This window comes from Talpa occidentalis, unplaced genomic scaffold, assembly GCF_014898055.3.
Source record: "Talpa occidentalis isolate TD23 unplaced genomic scaffold, MPIMG_talOcc4v2.1 talOcc4.17, whole genome shotgun sequence".
Lineage (NCBI taxonomy): Eukaryota > Metazoa > Chordata > Mammalia > Eulipotyphla > Talpidae > Talpa > Talpa occidentalis.
The window spans coordinates 39,679,644-39,705,300 of record NW_023601754.1 but is presented as its reverse complement, the minus strand read 5'-3'; the positions used below and the strand labels follow the sequence as shown (position 1 = coordinate 39,705,300).

Genomic DNA, 25,657 nt, shown 5'->3' with positions numbered 1-25,657 from the left:
CCCATAGCCTGTACAAAGTGTCGCCAGGATGTACCTGCCTCCAGCCCTCACAGCTTGGGTTCCCCGACATCTGAATACCTAAAATAAAAATCAGCCAACCAAATAAACGAACAAAAATAAAAACAATACCTAGTTCCCAACTTTGTTCAGGAAAACACTGTTTTCTTTATTGCCTAAACTTGCCACTATTGTTAGATCATGACAGAGATATTTTTCTGGGATATATAAGAACATCTGGATTCAAGTAGAAGGTATCCAAAAGGAAGACATGAAAAAATACATGAAGGGAAAAACAAAACACTAGATGTGTGTTCTATGCTTCAGGGACTAGCTATAAACCAGCAAATTTTTTCAAATCTGTAGCACGTGAGGAAGATCAATATAAACAAATGAAATGTGATTCTCAAATTGAAGCAAGAATGAGGAATATGGTGCAGGTATAGAGAATAAAGACATGACATGGACTCAATTAGCATTTCCAGGCATACTTTTTCTGAGCCAGCTGGCAATTAATTAAGACATTCATTAATTGGACCTGGCCATGCAGAAGTATTCCTGCCAGATGGGCCAGCGTGTGAAAGAAGAACGAATCTGTTAATAAAATAGCAAAGAATTTGATAGGTTCCAGGGACAGCTCAGGGGAGGCTGCAGGTGTGTAGTGGCTCTGCCGCCATCCTGTGGACATGGCAGGAATTGCGACAGTTCTGTTCTCTCACCTATTTTAATTTACATTTTAAAACAACAGGTTATTAAGAAATGGAGAAAGAGTAATATTCCATGGTGTATATGTACCACATCTTCTTGATCCAGTCATCTATTTTTCGGCATTTGGGCTGTTTCCAAAGCTTAGCTATTGTAAATAGTGCTGCTATAAACATAGGGGTGCAGGTGTTCTTTGGAATTGATGTTTCTGTGTCCTTTGGGTAAATACCTAGGAGTGATATTGCTGGATCATATGGAAGCTCTTAAATAAGGGACCAGGAAAATGAATAACTATAAGAAAGTGAAAATCAAAATCAACAAAAAACTATGAACCAGAGACACTTTTTGGGGGGTGGGGGCGGGAGGGGAGGGATTGGGGTCAGAATGGGGGGGTTGCAATTGTATGGGGAATATAAAAATAAAATTTATTATTTAAAAAAAAAGAAATGGAGAAAGAGAGGCATCTGTACAGTCACAAGCGGGCACAACCAGCTGCTGCTCTGTTTCATTACTCAACATAATCTGTGGACATCTTACATGGCCACAGATCCCGTAGAAGCTCCATCATGGCCCAGCTCCTGCAAAAGCTCCTCCCTCCCCTACAGTGAGAAGGCTCTGCCTCAGACTGTAACAATGGACGTCAGAATGTTTATGACATGGGTGTCCCCTTTGTGGCAACTCACTGAAGCCATACAGTTCTGATTATATTGGTTGTTTAATCAAATTGTCATGTACATACCTGTCTACATATAGGACAAACTTTAATAAAAAGTTCATTTTACAAATTTTGGAGAAATATATACTGAGCTAATGGAAATAATAATAATAATAAGCAGTGCCCATGATATTGACCTTGCTTAAATACTACAGCCTACCCCTCAGCAGTGTGTTTTGGTCAGTCTGCTTGTTCTGTTCCCCGCTGTCCCTGATGAATCCTCTCACCCTCCCAAACATTTGCCCTGTACCCTGATTCTTGCATGCATGAATAAATACATCCTTTTTTTTAAAAAAAAGAAATATTTATTAAATTCCAGAACTCCAGGAAGACTGAGATTTACCACAAAAAAATCACAGGGCCTCCCTGGTAGTGCAAGGGGTTAAGTCACAGCACTATGAAGCGACCCGAAGCCACTGCAGCATGAGTTCAATCCCCAGGCGGGGAGCTGACCCACATGGCGCGGCAGACCTCTCCTGACTCGCCTGCTGCTCTCCTCAGCAGTGTATTTCAGTGGATCTGCTTGTTCTGCTCCACTCTGTCTCTGGTGAATCCTCTCACTCACTGCACCTCTGGCCTGTACCCCAGTTCCAGTATGCATAAATAAATCAATCTAAAAAAAAAAAGACACATGAAAAAGCAAGAAAAACAATATGCTCCCAAGACACAAACAACAATCAGAATTAGAACAAAAATATATAATATGAGACAAGAGTTTCCAAAGATGTACGAGGAACTGACTGCATATCACCAATGAAAATGAAAAGAATATGGTCCTCTAGGATTTGCTTAAATTTAAGGCGGCACAGTTACATGACTAAAGATTCAAGAGAAGGGCCTAAGGAAATCCTGCAAAACATTTCAATTCTCTCACTGAACCTCTATGCTCTACCTTGTTCTGGATAGATCTGCCTAGTTCTCACTCATTCACTTGTACAGAACCTCCTTTCATCTCTTCTGCTTACTTTGGTTCCAGCTACCTAGCCTATCAATGGAAAAAGGACAAGACCTGACTTTGAATTCAAGTAAATTATCGAAAATTCAGACTGAGCCTGTGCCAGCTTCAAGGAAGTTGCCAAATAAAAACGAAGGAAGTGTATTATTTTGCATTGTATATTTGAATATATACAATGGAGTCACAAAGAACTTGAGACGATCTGAAACCTGCATGGCAGAGCTGAATTCATTATGCCATAGAAGACTGTAATTATTTCAGAAATGGAAAAGAGAGGGCGCTTTATTTTAAAAGTTGGGAAAGCTGGGGCCTTCCTGGTGGCACAATGGGTTAAGCCTCAGCACTATGAAGCTATCTGCAGCCTCTGCAGCAAGAGTTTGATACCCGGCCAGGGAGCTACCCACATGGCGCAGCAGACCTCTCCTGTTTCCCTGCTGCTCCCCTCAGCAGTGTATTTCAGTCAGCCTGCCTGTTCTGTTCCCCACTTTGCCTCTGGTGAATCCTCCCAGCCCCCACACCTCTGGCCTATGCCCCAGTTCTTGTATGCATAAATAAACAAATCTTTAAAAAACAGTAATAAAAAATAAAAGTTGGGAAAGTGACTCACAGCGCACCTAGCCCTCTTTAATTGGCTATGTTGCTTTAGTTCTCCAGCATCACATTCCTGGACAGCTTCCTGTGAACATTTTTTAATTGTGGCTGATGTTCCTGATTAAAGTGAACAATCACATCTCTGTTTGTCCCACCAACATCTCCCAAGGAAGAGAGTAGAGAAAAAAAAGTATCTGGGAGGAAGATTGCAGACATGGCAACTCTCCTGCCCACCTGTGACTATGCAGGTGCCTCTTTTACTCCTTTTCCTAATAAACCTGTCCTTTCAAAATGTAAAAAAAAAAAAAAAAAAAAAATTCCAGACGACCAAAACAGGCACTCCCATAACAAAACATACTCTATTTATGTACCCAGTGCTTGTATAAATAAATAAATCTTTTTTTAAAAAAAAAAAGTCATACTGATTTGGTGGTGTATGCCAGAACAAACGTTTGAAATCCCAACAGTTTGCATTTAAGATGCTGTAACTTATTACATCAATCAGGTAACTTTTCCACCTTAACACTGAAGCTCCAGGAAGTCTGAGATTTACCACAGTTAGAGGAAAGGTGGCTTAGAGGTTTCAGAACCCGCCACAATCTCAGCCATGAGACAAACAGGTGATCACACACACACTCACGCCCACACAGATAGGTCCACACTCAAACTTACCCCACAATGCCCCCGATTATCAGCCTCCACGGTCACAAAGTCACACATCATCTTGATCGCCTCCCACACATCAGTCTCACACATCAGTTTCTCCTTCCCTCAAGCACCCCAGAAACAGCCACACAGGCTTCAGCACCCTCGGGCCCTCCCTCGCCCACGCTCACGGACATCCTGCGACGGCCGAGTCCTCCCTTCCCGGCTCCTCACCCCGGCTGCTCCCAGGCGCGGGTCCCCCCGGGGTTCTTCAGGCCCCCCCCGCCCCCCCCCCCCCGCTCTCTCCGCAGCGGCCAGCCTCGGGCATCCGCGCGCTCCGGGGGCCCCGCGGAGGTGCCAGCAGCCCCCCGGACGCCTGACTCACGTGGCCAGGCGCCTCGGTGCTCGGGGTGCGCAGCTACCTTGGGGGTCCCGGTGCGCTTCCCCGGAGGCGGCGTGGGCTTCGGGTGTTGCAAGGCGAGCGGCCGAAGCCTGAGGGAGCCGCCCTTGAGGCTGGGCTGTGCCGAGGAAAAACTGCAAGTTCAAAGTTAAGGCGCTCGCACGGCCGTCGGGGGAGCCGGACTCCGCCGGGAACGTGGGCGCAGCCGGGAACCGACAGCCGAGCGGCGGCAAACCCGAATCTGGCTGGAAGAGGGGGTGGCCGAGAGTGGGGTCAGGAATCCTCAGGGCAAAGGCTCGGTCAAGACAGGGGCTCCGAGAAGCCTGAACAAGGCTTGGCCCAGGAACCCTCGTCCGCCGAGACGCCAGGAAGCCTCCAGGAAGCCTCCGGAGCGCGGCTCAGCGGGAGGGCGCAGCCGCCGCCCGTCCGGGCTCCGGGCGGCCGGGCGGGAGGGGACGCCCCCAGCCGGCCGCGCCGCGGGCTCGGGACTACACTTCCCAGAGGCCTCTGGGCCGCGCTGCCTCCCGCGAGAACTAGCGCGCGGGGGCGGGGCCTCCTGGCGGGTTCGAGGGGACTGGGTCGGGCTTCTGCTCGGGATGTTGCGGGGTTCGGGTTGCTGGGCTGGGGCGCCGCGGGGCTGAGCGGCCCGGAGGAGGGTAGGTGAGGCGGCCCGGAGCCCGGGGTAAGTAGGACCCGTGATTCCTGGAACCTCTGATCGCCCCGGGGCGTGGGGAGGCGGGCGCCCGCCGAGAAGTGTGTCTGGTTGTGATTGTGTCTCCGGTTGTGCGAGCGAGTGTGGAGCCGGGAGGGCGGGAGGGGGTTTGATTTGCGGCTTTGCTGGTGCAAGTGTGATTGGGTTTAGTCGTGTGATCGGTTGTGGCAACGTTCGCGAGCGTGTTCTGTTTCTTGGTGTGTGTGTTTTTTTTTTCTTTCAAATCTCGGTTGTAACTGTGTCCTCGTGGTTGTGTAATGTTGATGACTGTTTGCTGAACTGTGGGATGCGATGCTGTAACTGTGCAGTATGTGTGTTTTCCCGCTAGCAGTATGTGTGCGTGTCTGTGATCTTGTCGCAGGTTACCTGTGAATTGCTGACACTGGGTCACTATGATGTGTGGCGCTGGGAATGTGAGTTTGGGGTTCCTGTGACTGTCGTGACTGTCTGTCCTTGAGGTGTGTGCCTGTGTGTGTGTGTGTGTGTGGCCGTGTGCGATGCGTTTAGGTTTGGGGTGCTGCGACCCCGTGGTGTTTGTGTGACTTTTATATAGCACTGCAGGTGTGAGGCGCCTTTGTCTGCGCTTTTGTGACTCCAATCTGTCCCCAGAGAACAGAGCTCAGGGACAGACTCTGCCCAGAGCTGCAGAGCCCTGCTCTTGCTGGGATGCAGCAGGACGCCCTAAACTTCTCAGACCTGTATCTGTGGGTGGTGGACTTGGGCTCCCCAAAGAGCCTGGTGTTTCCTGACTCCTTCCTCCTTCCCTAGCTCTGCCCAGCTTGCCCAAGGCCTCCCAGCGGAGTCAAGAATGGCTACTGAACATCCAGGAGGCGTCTGCAAGGTAGCTTTTCCCTTGTTTCCTGAAGTCCCCTTTCTTTGTCAGGACAGGACTTGCCTTTCTTCTGTAGAAAAAATTCTTGTGCATCAGCTGACCTGTTCCCAGGAATTTCCTTTTTGAGAAAATGTGATAGGTTGCAAATGCCAACCCACAAGCTCACCTGATTTTCTCTTACTAATTTAAGTGGCTAAATATTTCTTTATGCAGTCTTTTTTTAAACTATTTCTTTCTAATTATAAAACATGATTATTTTAAAAGTACAGGGCCCCATGATGGGAGAGCTACAGTGACTTAGGAGGAGGGGAATCCTATACTGTTCAAAATACTAGCAAGCATGTAAAATAATACTACTTTAATAACAACCAAAAAAGTATAGGAGTCCCTAATAAAGAAAATTTTAATTCCCAGCAGAAACCACTGTTAATGTTTTGATACTTTCTTCCCAGTATTTTATGTACATACATAAGATTTTTTTAAAAGATTTATTTGTTTATATAAGAATTGGGGTACAGGCCAGAGGTATGGGGGTGAGAGGATTCACCAGAGACAGAGCGGGGAACAGAACAGGCAGACTGACTGAAATACACTGCTGAGGGGAGCAGCGGGCAAGACAGGAGAGGTCTGCCGCGCCATGTGGGAATCTCCCTGGCGGGCCAGGAATCGAACCGGCTCTGCGGAGGCTGCGGACAGCTTCACAGCGCTGCGCTCAACCCACTGCGCCACCGGGGAGGCCCCATACATAAGATTTTTAAAAATTGAATTGATTCCGCATTTTTAGCATATGTTTTCATATAAAGTTATATTTTATAAGTATTTTCTTACACAATTTAATTTTTAAAACATTCTTAGAGGTGCACATTTATTTGAATGCCTATGGCTTTTTTATCTTTGGCATTAGATACAGAAATGGTGTAAAACAGCCATTTGTGCAGTTTAACAGATAATTCTAAAGACCCTATAAGGTGTAGCCGGGTTAAAAAATAGAATACCGCCATTTCTAAAGAACCCCTTCACAATCACAGGCAGTTGAGCTCCTCTGGTGATAACTGTTGTCATCATTTCTTTGCCTTTCATGAGAACTTCAGTAGAGATATACCAATCCCAGAACCATCTAAGTTTAGATTTTTGTCTTGTTTCCTATCTTCATTTGAACAGACATGCTTTCGTGTCTTTTTCATAAAAAATGTTTCTGAGCTTCATGTTTTCCCTGTGTCCTGTAACTATAGTTTATTGTATTCCTTTGCTGTATTTATATTATTCCACTTTATGAATGGATCACAATTTACTGCTAATCTGTTCTACTCTTGATGGACATTGCATTTGCTGTCAGGCTTTGGTTGTTACAGCAGTGTCACTTATGAACATTTTGTGGACATATTTTGGTGCACAAGTGTTTCTTCAACATATGTGTGATTCAGTTGTCAGAACTAGGGTTTATACATTTTCAGTTTTACTAGATAATGCCAAATGTTCTCTAAAGATGTGGTGCAAGTATTTTATTCGTACCAGAAATTTATGGAGCTTGTTCTTGCTCCACATCATGCCAGCCTAGGGTGTTATCTTATTTTCAAACTTTTGTCAGTTTGGTGGCTGTCTAAGGTTATCACATTTATTTGATATTTTCTTTTCTTTTTTTTTAAAAAATTTATTTTTTTTTATGCATATAAGAACTGGGGTGTAGACCAAAGGTGCGGGGGTGAGAGGATTCACCAGAGACAGAGTGGGGAGCAGAACAGGCAGATCGACTGAAATACACTGCTGAGGGGAGCAGCAGGTGAGACAGAAGAGGTCTGCTGCCCCATGTGGGTAGCTCCCTGGCCGGGGATTGAACTCGTGCTGCAGTGGCTGTGGATAGCTTCATAGGTTGCGTTTTAACGCCTTGTGCCACCAGGGAGGCCCTAATTGATATTTTCATTACTACTTATGACATTGAAAACCAATTCTTGGTTACTTGGATGTACTCTTCGGAAAACTGCTTGTTCAAATATTTTGCCAATCTTTAATTAGGTGGTTTTTCTCTAGCTCATATGTATACGAATGTATCGTTGGTTTATTAGGCTCTTCTTTGTTATATGTGGTTAAGTATTTTCTTCTAGTCTGCCTTGGTTTTTTAGTCTAGGTAGCTTTGATGCAAGATTCTGGATCTCAGTATAATGAAATCTTTTCCAATGATTCTTGCTTAAGAAATTTTCTGTAACCTTGAGGTCATGAAGGTCTTCTTGTGTTCTAATTTGTGACTTTAATATCTAGGGCTTTATACTTCTTGGAACTGATTTCTGTAGGGAAACAGAAATCACACAGACCATTGTATAGCATTTCCCTTTTGTATTTACTGCCCAAAATCTGGGCACTACAGATAATGACCAATCACAGAAATAATTTTTGTCTGGGTTTTTGATATTAAGTCCCTGTGACTTTTGCTTATGATTTAATTTTTTTCTTTCATTCTTAGCTTTCTCAAGAACATTTTTGGAAATGGGAGGATATAAAAATAAGATATAGATTTAGATATAGGTATAGATATTTAGCTTTCAAAAACTCAAGATAGAATAAATCTTGATTAAGTATACAAAGTATTCTTGTGTTCCCTTTATTCTGATTCACTGTTGAAATTTTGCTTCATTGTAATCATTCCCTTGTAAAAATGTAGTTTTCTTTCACAATACACATGTGGACAAGTGCACACACAAACACAGTGTACAGTTGCAGACATAAGCCCCTTTACTTCTAACTACTTTAATGTGTTAATTCCCTATAAGTAAGAGTATTCACTTATATAACCAGTTATTTAATTTCTTATTATAATTTAAAATTTTAGGAATTACACGATATTGTTACCTAATCCACAGTTCATGTTCAAAATTAGAATGTTCTCTATAGCAATCCACCCTACCCTCACCTTCTCTCTGTCCCCTGCAATTTCCAGGATACAGTCTAGGATCACACACAGAATTATGTTTCCTTTCAGTGTTCTTTAATTACTCTTTCTCTGTCTTGATCTTTTTGAAGAGGCTAGACCAGTTCTTAGGTTGTCGGAAAAATCGTGATACAAAAGTACATCATGAATTTTCCGACAACCCAATATTTTATAGGATGTAAGACTTATTTTATGGTTCTGCATACTTAAATCAGGGTATGAATTAGAACTGTGTGTGCAGAAACAGCACAACAGTGAATGAATCCCCAATGCTCCATATCAGGGGGTACATGGTGTTCACATACCCCATATTTGAAGATGTCAACTTCAGTAGTTGGCTAGGGTAGTAACCCTAACCCTAGCATCTGTCATGTTTTGTCACTATAAAATTAATGGTTGTCTCTTTGTAACTGATAGTTTATGGAGAGATACTTTGAAACAGTAAATACCTTGTCACCAAACTCACCCACTACTGTCAGCATTTATTGGTGTTAGCATCTGGGTTGATTATTATTACAGTGTTTTCAAAATAGTGGTTTCTTTTTTAAAACCTCCATCCTTTTGTCTGTATTAATTGGTATTGACATAAAGAAGTGTTCCCGTCTCCCCCACTTATTTGTCATGTCAGTAAGAACTCAGATTTTTACTTACTTGGCCCACTATAATCTGTTACTATTTACTTTATGCTCAAATTGTCCTATATTTGACCAGTGGGTCAGGCTGGTTGCTGTGTCCTTTTAACTTTCACGGGTTTCTTTGAGGGCTTCCAAATGTGAAGTTACAGGCTCACTTCTCCATTGACTGACTTTTTTTTTTTAAGATTTATTATTTATGCATACAAGAACTGGCCAGAGGTACGGTGGGGAGGGACAGTTTAGAGGATTCATCAGAGACAAAGTGGAGAGCAAAACAGGCAGATTGACTGAAATACACTCCTTAAGGGAGTAGAGGCTACACAGGAGAGGTCTGCTGTGCCATGTGGGTTGCTCCCTGGCCCCTGGGATTGAACTCTGCTGCAGAGGCTGTGGACATCTTCACAGTCCTGTGCTTATTAACCCCTTGTGCCACCAGGGAGGCCCCTGCTTTTTTTTATTTGATTGTATGGGGATGTAAAAATTAATGTGGTTCCAAAGGCTAAAACTATACGAAACAGCACAGTTAGAGCTCTGTCACTCTATAGGCTGGTCCCACAGTCTTTGTTGTAGTGAATATTATAGTCTGTCCTCCCTTGCCCACAGTTTATATGTTGAGACCTTAGATTATGTCTCTATTTGGAGATAGGCCTTTGAAAAGATGATTAAGTTAAAATGAGGCAGTTAGGGTAGGCTCTGAATCAGTCTCATCTGGTGTCTAATGTGAGAGGAAGTTCTGACACATAGACAGACATCAAGGACATTCATGCACAGACCAGGTAAGCATGCAGGGGCCTCTCTGGTGGTGCAAGGGGTTAAGCATCAGCACTATGACGCTATTGCCAGCCACTGCAGCATGAGTTTGATCCCCGTCCAGGGAGCTACCCACTTGGCGAAGCAGACCTCTCCTGTCTCACTCGCTGCTCCCTTCAGTAGTGTATTTCAGTAGATCCACCTGTTCTGTTCCCCACTCTGTCTATGGTGAATCCTTCTACTCCGCACATCTCTGGCCTGCACCCCAGTTCTTTTACGCATAAATAAATAAAATAAATCCTTTAAATAAAACAAAACAAGACATGTAAGCATGCAGCCAGAAGGTAAGCGTCTACACACCAGGGAAAGAGGCCTCAGTAGAAACTGAAACTGCCAGCACCTTGATCTTGGACTTCTTACCTCCAGATCTGTGAGCAAATAAACTGCTATTGCTCATACCACCCAGTCTATGGTGCTTGTTACGGCAGCCCTAGCAAGGCAGTAGTGAGTAAATTATTTCTTTTGGGTCGTAGCATGTACCTCTCACCCCTTGGAACATGTTGAGACTGGACTCTCATTGTAGGTGTAGGAGCGTCAGAAAGTTCTAATGGGTCTTGAGCATTCCTTTTCAAGGTGATATTATCGGGTTTTCAATCAGAGGAATGCCTGCTCTCACAGACACTGGATTACAAAGTACTTGCACTGGTAAGAGAGATCCAAAACAGCTTAGGGGTATAGAGATCATTTTCATGTGTGTCCCAACAAGATCTCTCAGTTCCTTACTTAAGCATCTTACTCTTTACAAATCAGTTTTCTAACTTTTTTTTAAAGATTTATTTATTTATGCATACAAGAGCTGGGGTGCAGGCATATGTTCTTTTTTTTTTTTAATATTGTTTTAGAATTAATTCATATTAAATAGATTAGACAGATCTGGCTTGTTTCCATTGCTGTATGTTGTTTATTTAGTGAACTGTAAGACTATATCACAGTTTTCTTTTCCAATATATTTTTGTGGATATTGGGGTTTCTAGCTTTTTGCTCTTAATGGAAATTGTTGCTCTGAATGTTCTATTTTTTTTTTTAATTTTTTTTTGTTTAATAGAGGCATGTTTTTTATTTATTTATTTATTTGTTTGTTTGTTTTGTTTATACATGCACTGGGTACAGTCAGAAGCACGGGAGGGTGAGAGAATTCACCAGAGCCAGAGCGGGGAGCAGAGCAGGCAGAAGGACCGAAGTACACTGCTGAGGGGAGCAGCGGGCGGCAGGAGAGGTCTGCGCGCCATGTGGGACCCTCCTCCGGTGGCCTGGGAGCAGCCGGGGATTGAACCGGCGCCGCAGAGGCCACGGGCAGCTTCGCAACCCAGCGCTCAACTGCTGCGCCACGGGGGAGGCCCACTCTGAATGTTCTAGTACATGTTTTTCCTAGGAGTGGAATTGCTAGGTCACAGGGAATATGCACATAAGACTATTCTAGAATGTTCACATTATATAATGAGTTATATATATATAATGAGTTATATATTTAATGAGTTAATTTTCTTATATAAAATGACATAGACTTTGTTTTTTAATATATGAACAATTTTACATGATTTTTAATATAAAATGAGGTTCAACGTAATTCTTTTGCAAGTGTTTATCCAGCTTTCCCAACTCCATTTGCTGAAGCGACTTTTCTTACCCAGTTGAATAGAATCATAAGCCTCATTGAAAGCAACTGGCCATAGATGTCTGGTTTTATTTCTAGATTCTTAGTTATATTCCATTGGTTGAAATATCTGTCCTTATATCAATACTACATTGTTTTGGTTACTGCAACTTTTTCTTGCTGCATTTTCTGACTTTCAAATCTGGAAGTGAATCTTGCTACTATGTTTTTCTTTTCCAATATTATTCTGGCTGTACAGGGCAAAGTCCATATCCATATTTGATGATTGGCTTTCCATTTTTCCAAGGAGACCATTGGAATTTTGATAAATGGGCCTCCCTGGTGGCCTAGTGGTTAAGTCTCAGCATTATCACTGCTAAGGCCTGAGTTCAATCCCCAGCCAGGGAGCTAATCCACATGGCGCAGCAGAACTCTCTTGTCTCGCCCGCTGCTCCCCTCAGCAGTATATTTTAGTAAATCTGCCTGTTCTGCTCCCCACTCTGACTCTTGTGAATCCTCTGGCCTACACCCCAGTTCTTCTATGCATAAATAAATAAATAAATAAATAAATCTTAAAAAGAAGAAATTTTGATAGAGATTGCATTAAATCTGCAATTAATAGAGATTGCATTAAATCTGCAAGACTGCGGGAGTATTGCCATTTTACTAAGTCTTCTAATCCATGAACATGGGATGTTAGTCTGTTTCAACCCTAACTTGTACACTGCAGTTCAACTCTGCACTAACCACCCAGCTTTACTCTCTGACTCCATGAGTTTTAGCTACCAAGCTTCTCTACCTCTACTTCTGAGCAACTGGCTCTAAAAATGGCCAGTGGGAGGGAGTTCCCATGACCTCTCCCTCCACTCCCCATTAACAAGCTACTAAAATGATTCTTATAATTCAGGAAGGTACTATTCTTAAAACTGCAGTTTTATAACAGTGATAAGGATACAAATCAAGAGTACTCAAGTGAAGAGAAACAAAAAGCAAGGTCTGGTAAGAACCCAAACACAAAACTTCTGTGGATGAGGGTGTGTTGCCTTTCTGACACATTGATGTGTTTACCAACCAATACTGTTTACTGGGTTGCATTTTATGGGCATGATATTTTTTTTTTAAGATATTTATTTATTTATTTATTTATTTATTTATTTATTTATTTATTTACACAAGAACCAGGGTACAGGCCAGATTCACGGGAGGGTGAGAGGATTCACCAGAGACAGAGCAGGGAACAGAACAGGCAGACTGAAATACACTGCTGAGGGGAGCAGCGGGCGAGACAGGAGAGGTCTGCCACGCCATGTGGGACTCTCCGCAGTCGGCCGGGATCGAACCGGCGCTGCAGGGGCTGCGGGCACCTTCAGAGCATGGCACTCAACCGCCTGCACCAACAGCGGAGGCCCTATGGGTATGATATTTTAATGATTGATTTTAATGACAACTCAAATCTCCAGTTCTACTCCCCTCTCCTGGAGATTGGGCTGTTTTAATCTTCCTGGTGACCACATAAACACCATCATTAGCATAAACTCAGATTCAGTCTCTTTTAATCAAGAACAGCCTTTCGTTTTCTCTTGGGTTTACATGACATTGAATTTTTTGGAGAGCAAAGGATAGTTATATTACAACCTCTATTTGTCTTATGGCTTCTAATGGAAATAGGCTTAGATCTAGAGTAAGTTTTTGGTGACATTCTACACAGTTGATGACGGTATCTAGTACCCCAATTTCTTATGCCTTTCTGGGGTTCTGCAGCATAAATCATTCTGTCCGGGGTTTTGAGCTAAGTATCATCTTTCATGGGTCAGTTAAATTGGTGGTCGCTGCTCTTCATGCTTTTCAACTTTAAAAGTTTAGTTGTCTGTGTTTCCTCTTTAGTTCTCTTTGACTTTGTGAGTTTTCTCCTTTTTAGAAGATCCCCCTTTTGTTTATTTTAAAAAGAAAGGTTTTAAGAAGGGCAGGAATAACTACATGGGGTCCACTGTCTTGTTTGAAAGTATATCCTCTTTCTAGAGAAATCTTGATTTTAGAAGTTACTGTTAAGCATAATAATTCTGAAATTCATTTCTATTAGCTGTTTAGTACATGTATTTTTATCTTATTGTGGTTCAGGTGAATTAAAGTAGCAGATACCCTTAATTTCATGATGCTAGGCTCTCTTGTAGCAGACATTAAACATCCAAACAAATATGATATGGAGTCATCCCTTACCAAAGCAAAACACAAAAAAAGAAACAAAAGAAAGCAAAGTGTTCGAGAAATAATGGCAGGATATACATAATTGAGACTAAGTATTTTGAAAAGATCTTCAGTAGGATATGCCATTCAGCAAAGAACTGAACAATGGCCAGAAATGTGCAAGGCCAAGTTTGGGAGAGGTGGGGAGGTCACAGAAGAGCATTTCAGGCACATGACATCATTCGGGGGGGTCCTAGAGGTGTGTGTGGTAGACTGTTACTGTTTATAGTGCATCTGAAGAATTGAGAAGGCCAGTGTAGCTGTCTATAGCTTACTGTTTAGAGGAGAATGGTGTTAGGTTGAAGAGGAAGGCAAGAGGCAAATCACTGAGGAATTTTGAAGACGAAATTAAGCAAGTATGGGTTTTCTAAGACAGTGGGAAACCGTTGCTGTTTTTGAGCAGAATAGCACTAGGCTGAATATCACTGTTGACTGCTAAGGATGGGAAACTGGAAATGCAGGCAGCTAGATAAAATGCTGCTTTAATGCCAAAAGATAGTTTGGGTTTAAATTATCTATTGACATTATTGATGGAAGCAATAATTTCAAGACATATTTAGGCCCAGTCTAAACAAGTTTGCTGTATGAGTGATATAGGAAGGGACTGAAGCTGAAACAGTGTCACCTTTTGTGGCTCGAGGTATTTATTTGTTCATGGTTTTTATTGATGCCCTTAAATCCCTTTCATTCTTTCCTTTTTTAAAGATTTATTTTTATTTACTTATGCATACAAGAACTGGGGTACAGGCCAGAGGTGTGGGGGGTGAGGAAATTCACCAGAGACAGAGTGGGAAGCAGAACAGGTAGCTCTACTGAAATACACTGCAGAGGGGAGCAGCGGGCGAGACAGGAAAGGTCTGCTACACCATGTGGGTCAGCTCCCCGGCCGGGGATTGAACTCAGGGAGGCCCCTTAAATCCCTTTCTTTTTGTGGCATCTCTCTACTCAACACTGCAGCTACATACTACAGCGCCGGTGATTTCAGAACAATGCAATAATCACCAGAGCTGGGGCTCAGAATTATTTTCATTTTTCTTATATCTTCCAATAGTATTACATTGCCTCCTGTCTTCTTTCTCTTCCCTTTTCTCTGCATTTTAAAGTAGTCAGTTATTCTTATGTGGTCTTTGCTGAGTGTCCCTCTGTTTCTCCTCAGGTTAGCTTCATAGACTTCCTTGGCAAACACCAAATTTTATCAAGTGGTGTAAACCACATTGTAACCGCAAAAGAATCCTCTCCATTACTCATTCCAATTCAATACATTAATCTTTCATCATGCTGCTGCTGCATCTGGACTAACTTTCTCTTCTACCTCCATCAAATTATATACAGTTTATGATCATTATGCAACTACCAGATTTTTCCTCCCAGGTGTAGTTACTTAATGCTCCAAACACCCCTGAGAAATAGGTATGACATATGCCCTATTTTTAAATGTACACAACAATAGATTTATCCCCTAACAAAACAGAATGGAGCCTGGACATCTGTATATTTATTAACTCCTCAAAAAATTTAGGGATTTTTTTTCTAAATCATGAGCTAGGAACAACTGACTTAATCTGTTTTCCAAAATCCTTCCTTCACCTTCCAGTGTGACTTTTCATTTTTCTCCTTTCCTTATTTGTTTTTCAAATTGCCCACTCATATTTGAGAACTGTATCAGTCACTCACTTTTTATATTAGTTGTAGTTCAGTCTTTCAAATCTATTATAAAAGCTTCATTTCTCCCAGAACACACAAAAAGTGAATGTTTGCTTTTATATTTTCTTTCAGACTGTGAATCAAGGTTGAGACCACGAAATTATTTCTGACAAAGGATATATATGGAATAGAATCATCCTGGTGGGAGATAATGGAAAGACTTATAAAAAGCAGCATTGAGTGTTCAAGTTTCAGAGGTGATTGGGAATATAAAAGCCAGTTTGAGAGAAAGCAGGAATCTCAGGAAGAACATTTCAGTCAAATGATATTTACTCCTGAAGACATGCCCACTTTCAATACCCAGCACCAGAGAATTCATGCTAATGAGAAACTCCTTGAATGTAAGGAATGTGGAAAGGATTTTAGTTTTGTATCAGTCCTTATTCGACATCAGCGAATTCATACTGGGGAGAAACCTTATTTGTGTAAAGAATGTGGCAAGGCCTTTGGTAGTGGTGCAAACCTTGCTTACCATCAAAGAATCCACACTGGTGAGAAACCTTACGAATGTAGTGAGTGTGGAAAGGCCTTTGGCAGTGGCTCAAATCTCACCCACCATCAGAGAATTCATACTGGTGAGAAGCCCTATGAATGTAAAGAGTGTGGGAAAGCCTTTAGCTTTGGATCAGGCCTTATTCGACATCAGATAATCCACAGTGGTGAAAAGCCTTACGAATGTAAAGAATGCGGGAAGTCCTTTAGTTTTGAATCCGCCCTTACTCGGCATCACAGAATTCACACAGGTGAGAAGCCTTATGAATGTAAGGATTGTGGAAAGACCTTTGGCAGTGGTTCAAACCTTACCCAACATCAGAGGATTCATACTGGTGAAAAACCTTATGAATGTACAGCTTGTGGGATGGCCTTCAGTAGTGGTTCAGCCCTTACTCGCCATCAGAGAATTCACACTGGTGAGAAACCTTATGTATGTAATGAATGTGGCAAAGCTTTTAGTTTTGGATCAGCCCTGACTCGACATCAAAGGATTCACACTGGTGAGAAGCCTTATGTGTGTAAAGAATGTGGCAAGGCTTTTAATAGTGGCTCAGATCTCACTCAACATCAGAGAATCCACACGGGTGAGAAGCCCTACGAGTGTAAGGACTGTGAGAAAGCTTTTAGAAGTGGTTCAAAGCTTATTCAGCATCAAAGAATGCACACGGGTGAGAAACCTTATGAGTGTAAGGAGTGTGGGAAAGCCTTCAGTAGTGGTTCAGACCTTACTCAACATCAGAGAATACACACTGGTGAGAAACCCTATGAATGTCAGGAATGTGGGAAAGCCTTTGGTAGTGGCTCCAAACTTATTCAACACCAGCTAATTCACACCGGTGAGAAGCCCTATGAATGTACAGAGTGTGGAAAGGCCTTTAGCAGTGGTTCAGCTCTTAATCGCCACCACAGAACACACACTAGCGAGAAACCCTATGGATGTAAGGAATGTGGGAAGACTTTTACTACTGGTTTGAGCCTTACTCAACATCAGAGAATTCACAGCAGTGAGAAACTTTATAAACTGTAAGGAATGTGGGAAGGCGGTTTGGAGGGGTTCCGCGACATAAGAAGACTCACACTAGTGAGAATCTGATAGAAAGTCTAAGTTGGAATTAGTGGAATATGTGGTTAAAATACAATATATATGAAAATTCATACTGGCAAGAGTCCCAACAAATGTAATTAAGGTGCAAATTCCTTATTTTATGCTTTCCCAGTTAAGTCCCTTTGAGAGAATTCATACAGGGAAAAAACATACTGAAAAAAATAACTATTTCAATATCTTTATATTCATTCCTTCATTGCTTTTGGAAAATTTATACTTGTGAATTGAAAAAACCTTTCATTGTATTTTGTCTATATTTTAAACATTGGAAATTTCATTTTGGAGCTAACCCTGATACTTTTATTTTTTTGAATGTTCATTTTTGTGGATTATGCAGAATTTCTGATCCATCTCAAAATTTATTTATTGAGGTTCTAAATTTACTCTCCTTCCCTTGCTTATCCAGATAGGTCAAATAATAATAGATAGGCTTACTCAATAATCCAATTTTTATATTTCCTTATTGTCTGTTTGATGGTAAGTTATATTTTTATACATATAAAACTTGGATATCAGGTCAGTGTTTTTTGAAATTTGCATATCTGTTTGTATTTTGTGTCTTATTCTGTGTTTAATTTACTGTTACTTTTAAGTATCATTACTATCTTGCAGAAATGTACATTTTGTTTTTGGAAGATTATTTTATTTTCCTTTTATAAATTTTATGCTTTTTTGCAAAACAATTTTCTCAATAAAAATGTACATATTCACAAAAAAGACACAGTTGTCTGTAATCTTATCAGTCGTAGATAATTACTGTCAACCTTTTAGAACAAACCCTCTCAGACTAATCTGTCATTGTTTCTAAAAGAGTATGATTATGTTATACTATAATCAGCTTTTAATATACTTTGTCTGTAAATATATTGTTACTATTTTACTGATTTTAAATATTCACCTGTTTATCAAACCACTCTTTTGTAAAATATTGAAAAATTTTCCACTTATAGTTACCTTGATGGCCCTTTTTGAATGTGTCGTCGTCTTCTTTTTTTTTTTTATGTACACATCTTTCATTTCAAAGATAATATGAGGCTCTCTTCTGCTTGTAAAAGATCTGTACTTTATAGCTAAAACTGCTTCCCTTTCACCAATATCCCTGGCCTTAGTAACATCCCCAACATTAACTAACTTATTGTTCCAGATCCTTTTATATTCGTATATAATGTGTAGATGGTAATGTAGGCATTCAAATACTAATTACGTGTAGATTCTATAAGTGTGCCTATCACATAAAAATGGATAATATTAATCATCATTGGTACTCTGTTTATGGAAAAAGATTAAGCTATGATTTATACATTACTCAATGTCAAAGACATTATAATGCACATTCTTATAATGAATATAGGTGAAATTTATTCAGTATTCCTTACTGAACAAAGGATAATTCATCTAAAGGAAAATATGAGATCACAAAATATAATAAGGTAAATGCATCATAAAATTCATACCAAGGTAAAAATAAAAATAGGGTGGCCTCATTATGAAAAATCTAAATACTGACGAATGATGTCAACCTTGCGGTATATATGAGATGCCCCTCTTATCTCTCCACCCTTTGACAACTAAAGTTAAGCATTCATTCACAAACAAAAGGGCCTCTATGAGAATTATGGATCTAGCACCATATACCATGGAACCTAGGAAGTTCCTCATCAATCTGTGCAGCAAGTAATAGGCAGACAACCTTTGTTACAGACTGTGAATGAACAGGAGCCTATGAATCAAACTCAACCTCTCTCTGCCATGGTTGGGGAAAATCTGAAGAATGCTGATGTGTATAGACATTCACAGAGGAGACAGCCTTTGTAGGAGTTTAGATTTCCTAAGGAGATTTTATTCAAGAATTCTGTTCACATAAAAAAGTGAAATTGGACACAGTGGAAGGATACAAATTTTATCAGCACTGATGATCCCCCAACACAGCACAGCATGGGGATGAACTAGCCAGCAGTGACCTCTACTGTGTGAGAACAGGGAGAGTGGGGAGTGTCCAGTTTCCTAAACTATGCAGGATGCTGCTGGACAAACCTGCTTCTCTCCCACAATGCCCAGAATATTGAGGTGGGACTCCCACAAAGGGGGAGGTTGAAGGAGATTGGGAAAGAGGTAATGCAGAGGGCATTAAAAAATGTGGTTCTTGCTAATTGTATTCAAGACTCCATAGCAGGGCCTCCCCGGTGGCGCAGCGGTTGAGCGCTGGGTTGCGAAGCTGCCCGCGGCCTCTGCGGCGCGGCGCCGGTTCGATCCCCGGCTGCTCCCCGGCCACCGGAAGAGGGTCCCACATGTGGCGCAGACCTCTCCTGCCGCCCGCTGCTCCCCCCAGCAGTGTACTTCGGTCCTTCTGCCTGCTCTGCTCCCCGCTCTGGCTCTGGTGAATTCTCTCACCCTCCCGTGCTTCTGACTGTACCCAGTGCATGTGTAAACAGAACAAACAAACAAATAAATAAACATGCCTCTATTAAAAAAAAAAAAAAAAAAAAAGACTCCATAGCAGATCAAAAAATCCATCAAAAAAAAAAATCCATCAAATCTGAAAAGGACAATAGTGGTTGGGTACTTCCATACGCCCCCTTCACCAACGGACATCTCAAACAAAATAGACAGGGGCACAATAGCCCTAGACAGAAACAAACTAAAGTCCTGAAGTCATAAAAGTTGTAGAAGACAGAGAAAAAGCTCCTTGTCATTGGTCTTACAATGTTTTTTTTTTTTGGATATGATACCAAACACACAAGAAAAAAGGCAAAGGTTTAAAAAGTGGGACTACATTAAGTTAAAATGCTTCTGCACAATAAAAGTAACAATGAAATGAAGAGGCAACCTATGAGATGTAAGATAAGATGTTACCAATAATATCTCTCAATTAATATCCACAATATGTAACAAACTCATTCATTTCAGTTTAAAAAAAAAATCCTACTAAAAATGAACAAAGGAATTGAATTTTAAAAAGTACAAATGGCCAGGGTCTCCCTGGTGGTACAGGGATTAAAGACAGTGCTATACAGCTATCGCCAGCCACTGCAGCACGAGTTCAGTCCCCAGGCAGGGAGCTGACCCACATGGCACAGCAGACCTCTCCTGTCTCACCCACTGCTCCCCTCAGCAGTGTATTTCAGTAGATCCACCTGTTCTGCTCCCCACTCTGTCTCTGGTGAATCCTCTCACCCCCCACACCTCTGGCCTGTACCCCAGTTCTTCTATGCATAACTAAATAAATTTAAAAAAACACAAATGGCCAATGGGCACATGAAAAGATGCTTAACATCACTAATCATCAAGGAAAGGCAATAAGAGAACATCTCCCACCTGTTAGAGTGACTTAACAATAGGCAAGAGGTAAAAGGTGTTGCCATGTGTTGGAAAAGGAACCCTCATGTAATGGTGGTGGGAATGTAAGCTGGTAGAGCCATTATGGAAAATACTGTGGAAGTTCCTCAAAAAATTAGAAAATGGAACTACCCCATGATAATGCAGGCCCACTTATGGGTACATATTTAAAGTAAACAGTATCTTGAAGAGATATATGCACTCCCATGTTCACTACAACATTATTCACAGTAGGCTAGATATGGAAACATCCTCGCCTGTCTGCTGAGGCATGACTAAATAGTATATGTGTATATAAGTATTATTCATCCATGAGAAAAAAAGGAAATCCCTTTTGCAACATGAATGAACCTGGAGGACATGATGAGTGAAACAAGTTAAACAAAGAGAGACAAATATTGTTAAGATCTCACTTACACGTGGAATCTGAAAGAGCCAATCTTCTTGAAACAGAGTAGAATGGTGGATGCCAGAGGCTACGGGGAGTTTGTGGGGGAAAAAGTAGATGTTGGTCAAACTGTACAAACTTCCAATAGAAGATTAATAAGTTTTGAGTATTTATTACTGGCAACAATTCTGTATCATATACTGAAAGTTGGTAGGAGAGTAAATCTTAAATGTTCTCACAACAATAAGGATATGGCAATTATGTGATGTTATTGGGGTGTTAATTAACCCTGCCATGGTCATCATTTTATAATATGTCAACTCAATACATTGCACACCTTAAATTTATACAATATTATGTCAAGTGTATGTCAATAAAGCTGGAAAAAGAATACCCATCCTTTTCAGACTCTCCCAAGAGACTGAATTGGAAGGGATAATTTTAAATTTAATTTACAAGACCAGCATTATCCTGATACCAAAGCCAGACAAAGACACTACAGAAAATAAAATTATAGGTCAATATTCCTAATGAATCTAGATGCAAAGCTCTTCAATGAAATACTAGCAAACCAAAATCAGTAGCTCATTTAAAAGATCATACATTCGGGCCTCCCCAGTGGCGCAACGGTTGAGCGCTGGGTTGCGAAGCTGCCCGCAGCCTCTGCAGCGCAGGTTCGATCCTCAGCTGCTCCCCAGCCACTGGAGGAGGGTCCTACATGGCACGCAGACCTCTCCTGCCGCCCGCTGCTCCCCTTAGCAGTGTACTTCGGTCCTTCTACCTGTTCTGCTCCCCGCTCTGGCTCTGGTGAATTCTCTCACCCTCCTGTGCTTCTGACTGTACCCAGTGCTTGTATAAATAAATAAATAAATCTTTAAAAAAAAAATCATACATTCGTCTTTGCACAAAATGAAAATGCATACAGTGTGCAAAGATGAAAAAAGATGTAAGAATTATATAAAATAAAATATTTAAATAAAAATAAAATAAAAGATCATACATCATAATCAACTTGGATTTATCCATGGGATGCAAGGATAACTCAATGTAATGTGATTTACCACATTATCAGAATGAAGGATAAAAATCACATTTGCTCATATCATTAGGTGCAGAGAAAGCATTTGATGAATTCTTGCATGATACTCTCCACAAATTAATTATAGGATGGATTTATCTCAAGATAATAATGACCATAAATGACAAACCCATGGCTAACATCAAAAATAAGAATCTGAATACTTTTCTTCATGGATCAGTAAATAGACAACTGTGTCCATTCTCACTACTTCAATTCAAAATAATACTGGAAGTCCTAACCATACCAATTAAGCAAGCATAAGAAATAAAAGATAACCAAATTTTAAAAAGGAATAAGTAAATAGACTTTGTTTGCAGATGGCAACCAAAGTAAGCACCAAGAACTGTTAAAATAGTAAACAAATACAGCAACTGTGCAGTCTACAAAATCTATACACAAATCAGTTAAATTTCTATATACTAATAACAAAGGAGTTAAAACAATCCCATTTATAGTAGCATCAATATAAAATAGTTAAGAATAAATTTAACCAAAAGACATGTACACTGCTATCACTGAGGAAAGAAAATGAAGACACTAACACATGGGAAGATACTCCATGTTCATGATTCAGCAGAACTAGTACTTTTAGAAATGTCCATACTATCCAAAGCCATGTACAGATTCAACATAATTCCCATCAAAGTTCCAAAGGCTTTTTCACAGAAACAGAAAAACCTAAAATTTTCATGGAACCACAAAGACCCTGCATAGCCAAAGCAATCTTGAGAGAGAAGAACGGAGCTGGAGCCATTACATTTCCTGATTTCAAAGTATATTACAGAGCTATTATCATAAAAACAGTATAGAACCAGCATAAAACCAGATACCTAGAATAGAATCCTGATATAAACCTATGCATATCCAGTCACCTAATCTTAGACAAGAGTGCCAAAAGACATAATGGGGAAAGAATAGTCTCTTCAATGTACAGTAAAGGATGAAACAGAATCAGTATCTTAGGAGTACTCAAAAAAATTAACTTGAAACAGAGTAAGAATGTAAAACCTGAAAGTATAAAAGTTTTTTTCTACAAGAAAACAGGGGAAAAGCTCTTTGACACTGGTCTTGGTAGGTCTTCCACAATCAAGAAAAGCAAATATAAAAAAAATGGAACTATATTAAACTAAAAGTTTCTGCACTGCAGTGAAAATATTCAAAAAATGAAATAGCAACTTAGAGAACGAGAGAAAATATTTGGAAACTTTTTTTTTTTTTTTGTATAGAGGCATGCTTTTTATTTATTTATTTGTTTTGTTTGTTTGTTATGTTTATACATGCACTGGGCACAGTCAGAAGCGCGGGAGGGTGAGAGAATTCACCAGAGCCAGAGCAGGGAGCAGAGCAGGCAGAGGGACCGAAGTACACTGCTGAGGGGAGCAGCGGGCGGCAGGAGAGGTCTGCGCGCCATGTGGGACCCTCCTCTGGTGGCCGGGGAGCAGCCGGGGATCGAACCGGCGCCTCGGGCGCGGGCAGCTTCGCAACCCAGCGCTCAACCGCTGCGCCACTGGGGAGGCCCATATTTGGAAACTTTTATCTGATAATCCATAATATATAAAATATATAAGGAATAATAATACAATCAATAACAATAAAAACCAGGGCCTCTCTGGTGGCCTAGCAGTTAAGTCTCAGCGCTATCATTACCATTGCCTGAGTTCCATCCCCAGCCAGGGAGCTGACCCACATGGCGCAGCGGACCTCTCCTGTCTCACTTGCTGCTCCCCTCAGCAGTGTGTTTCAGTAGATCCACCTGTTCTGCTCCCCACTCTGTCTCTGGTGAATCCTCTCACCCCTCACTCCTCTGGTCTATACCCCAGTTCTTCTACACAAAAATAAATTTTAAAAATAAAAAAAAAAACCAATAACCCAGATTTTAAAATGGGGAATGAGCTTGAATAGGCCTTTTTCCAAAGACAAACCAATGACCAACTAGCATATAAAAGGTACTTAACATCACTGATCATTAGGGACTTAACATCACTGATTATTCAAATCAAAACCACAATGAGAGATCACAACTGTTAGGATGGGTTTTAACCAAAAAGACAACAGTAAGTGTTGACATTATGTAGGGCTGTTGAAGAAAGGGAACCTTGTACACTGATGGTCAATTGGTACAGCTATTGGGGAAAACAGTATGGAGATTACTCAAAAACCAGTTTTTTAAAAATACTATATGATCTAGCAATCCCACTTCTGGGCATACTTCTAAAGGAAACAAAACCAGTATCTTAAAGTGATAATGAACACTCCCCATGTTTGTGTTCATGGCAAACTTACAATAGCCAAGATACAGAAACAATCTAAGTGTCTATTGATGAATGTATGGGTAAACAGATGTGAAAGATAGGTAGGTAGGTACATGCCTGCATGCAAACATACATATATACATGTGAGATATACATGTGTGTACACATATGAAATGGAATAAAATTCAGTTGTGAGAAGGAAGGAAATTCTGCCATCCATAAGAGCACGGATGTGTCTAGACAGGCAGAGTGATAAACACTGATATCACGTACATGTATACTTAAAGATACACAGTTAAGTCATAGAAACAGAGTGGAATGTTGGTTCCTGTGGGGAGGGGAGAAGAGAACACTGGTCAGAGTATCAGCCTTCAGGTGTAAGATTAGTGAGCTTTGAGAATCTTTTTTTTTTAAAGAGGATTTTTAAAATTTATTTATGCATACAAGAACTGGGGTACACACCAGAGGTGTGGGGAGTGAGAGGATTCACCAGAGACAGAGTGGGGAACAGAACAGGCAGACTGACTGAAATACATTGCTGAGGGGAGCAGCAGGCCAGACAGGAGAAGTCTGCTGTGCCATGTGGGTAGCTCCCTGGCCGAGGATTGAACTTGTGGTGCAGAGACTGTGGATAGCTTCACAATGCTGTGCTTAACCCCTTGCGCTACCAGGGAAGCCCCAAGCTTTTGAGGATCTAATGGACGTGATGGTGACTAAAGTTAATGCTGTGTTATGGACTTGAAATTTGCTGAGAGCAGACTGTGTTCCCAATGCACACACCCCCCCCAAATGATAACTGTGAGGTGATGAGTATGTTAATCTGGTTGTAGTTATCATTACACAAACACACACGCACACCCCAAATGGTAACTATGTGAGGTGATGAGTGTTAATCTGATTGTGGTTATCATTTTGCAAAGTTGTATACTTGAAATACAATTTTATTTTTCACTTAAATCTCACTATTTTTAATGAAAGAATAAAAAACAACAAAAGAAAAATGATACACAGAAACTACATGTTTGGACCTTTGCTTATTTGTTTATCATTTTGACCACTGATGTATCCTCACATCAGTGTGAATTTTGGCTGGATAAAAAATTCTAGACATTAATTCTAGAAATATAAGGATCATTCTATTTTCTGGCTTGTGGTTTTTTTTTCCTTCCAGTTTTGTTTTGTGCAGACCATTGTCTGCCTGCTTTCTGCTGGTTGAAAATGTTAAGATCTTCTCTGCGTTCCTATTATCCTAAAATTGTATCCTCTGATATACTTTAGGAGGGTAACAATTACTTCTACCTTGAGTTTTCAGAGGAAAAGGGGAAGCAGGAGAACACTCAACTCAATTAACTAGAATGTTCCTTGTTAATTGGATTAGTATATTTTTAAATCAGACTTGAACTTAGAATCCTCCCAATGCATAGCAGTTTTTGTCTGCAGGAAGGTGTGATGTGCTCATTTATTGACAGTAACTTTCTAATCTTCGTAGCAAGGGCACTGAGGCCAGCCTATTTGCTCTTTATTTCACTCCTGTAAAA

At 40.9% G+C, this 25,657-nt stretch overlaps 2 protein-coding genes across 4 annotated transcripts in view; one reads left to right on the top strand and one right to left on the bottom strand.

Moving 5' to 3' along the window:
• Positions 1 to 1,738: 1,738 nt before the first annotated feature.
• The window catches only part of ZNF570 (zinc finger protein 570), a 114,285-nt gene continuing 90,366 nt past the window's right edge, over positions 1,739 to 25,657 (bottom strand). Inside the window, exon 7 of one of the 3 annotated variants that reach the window (XR_008552512.1) lies at positions 1,739 to 2,030. The gene's annotated coding sequence lies outside the window, so the exon portion shown is untranslated. Of the gene's footprint in view, positions 2,031 to 7,221; positions 7,835 to 20,824; positions 20,875 to 25,657 lie in introns of those variants that run through there. The other 2 variants (XR_005126244.2, XR_005126247.2) reach the window with 2 other exon arrangements.
• Positions 4,590 to 17,024, top strand: LOC119250262 (zinc finger protein 345). Its single transcript, XM_054697158.1, has 3 exons — positions 4,590 to 4,690; positions 5,489 to 5,561; positions 15,535 to 17,024. The coding sequence occupies exon 3, from the start codon at positions 15,614 to 15,616 to the stop codon at positions 16,982 to 16,984; it is 1,371 nt and encodes a 456-aa protein (XP_054553133.1). The 5' UTR covers positions 4,590 to 4,690; positions 5,489 to 5,561; positions 15,535 to 15,613; the 3' UTR covers positions 16,985 to 17,024.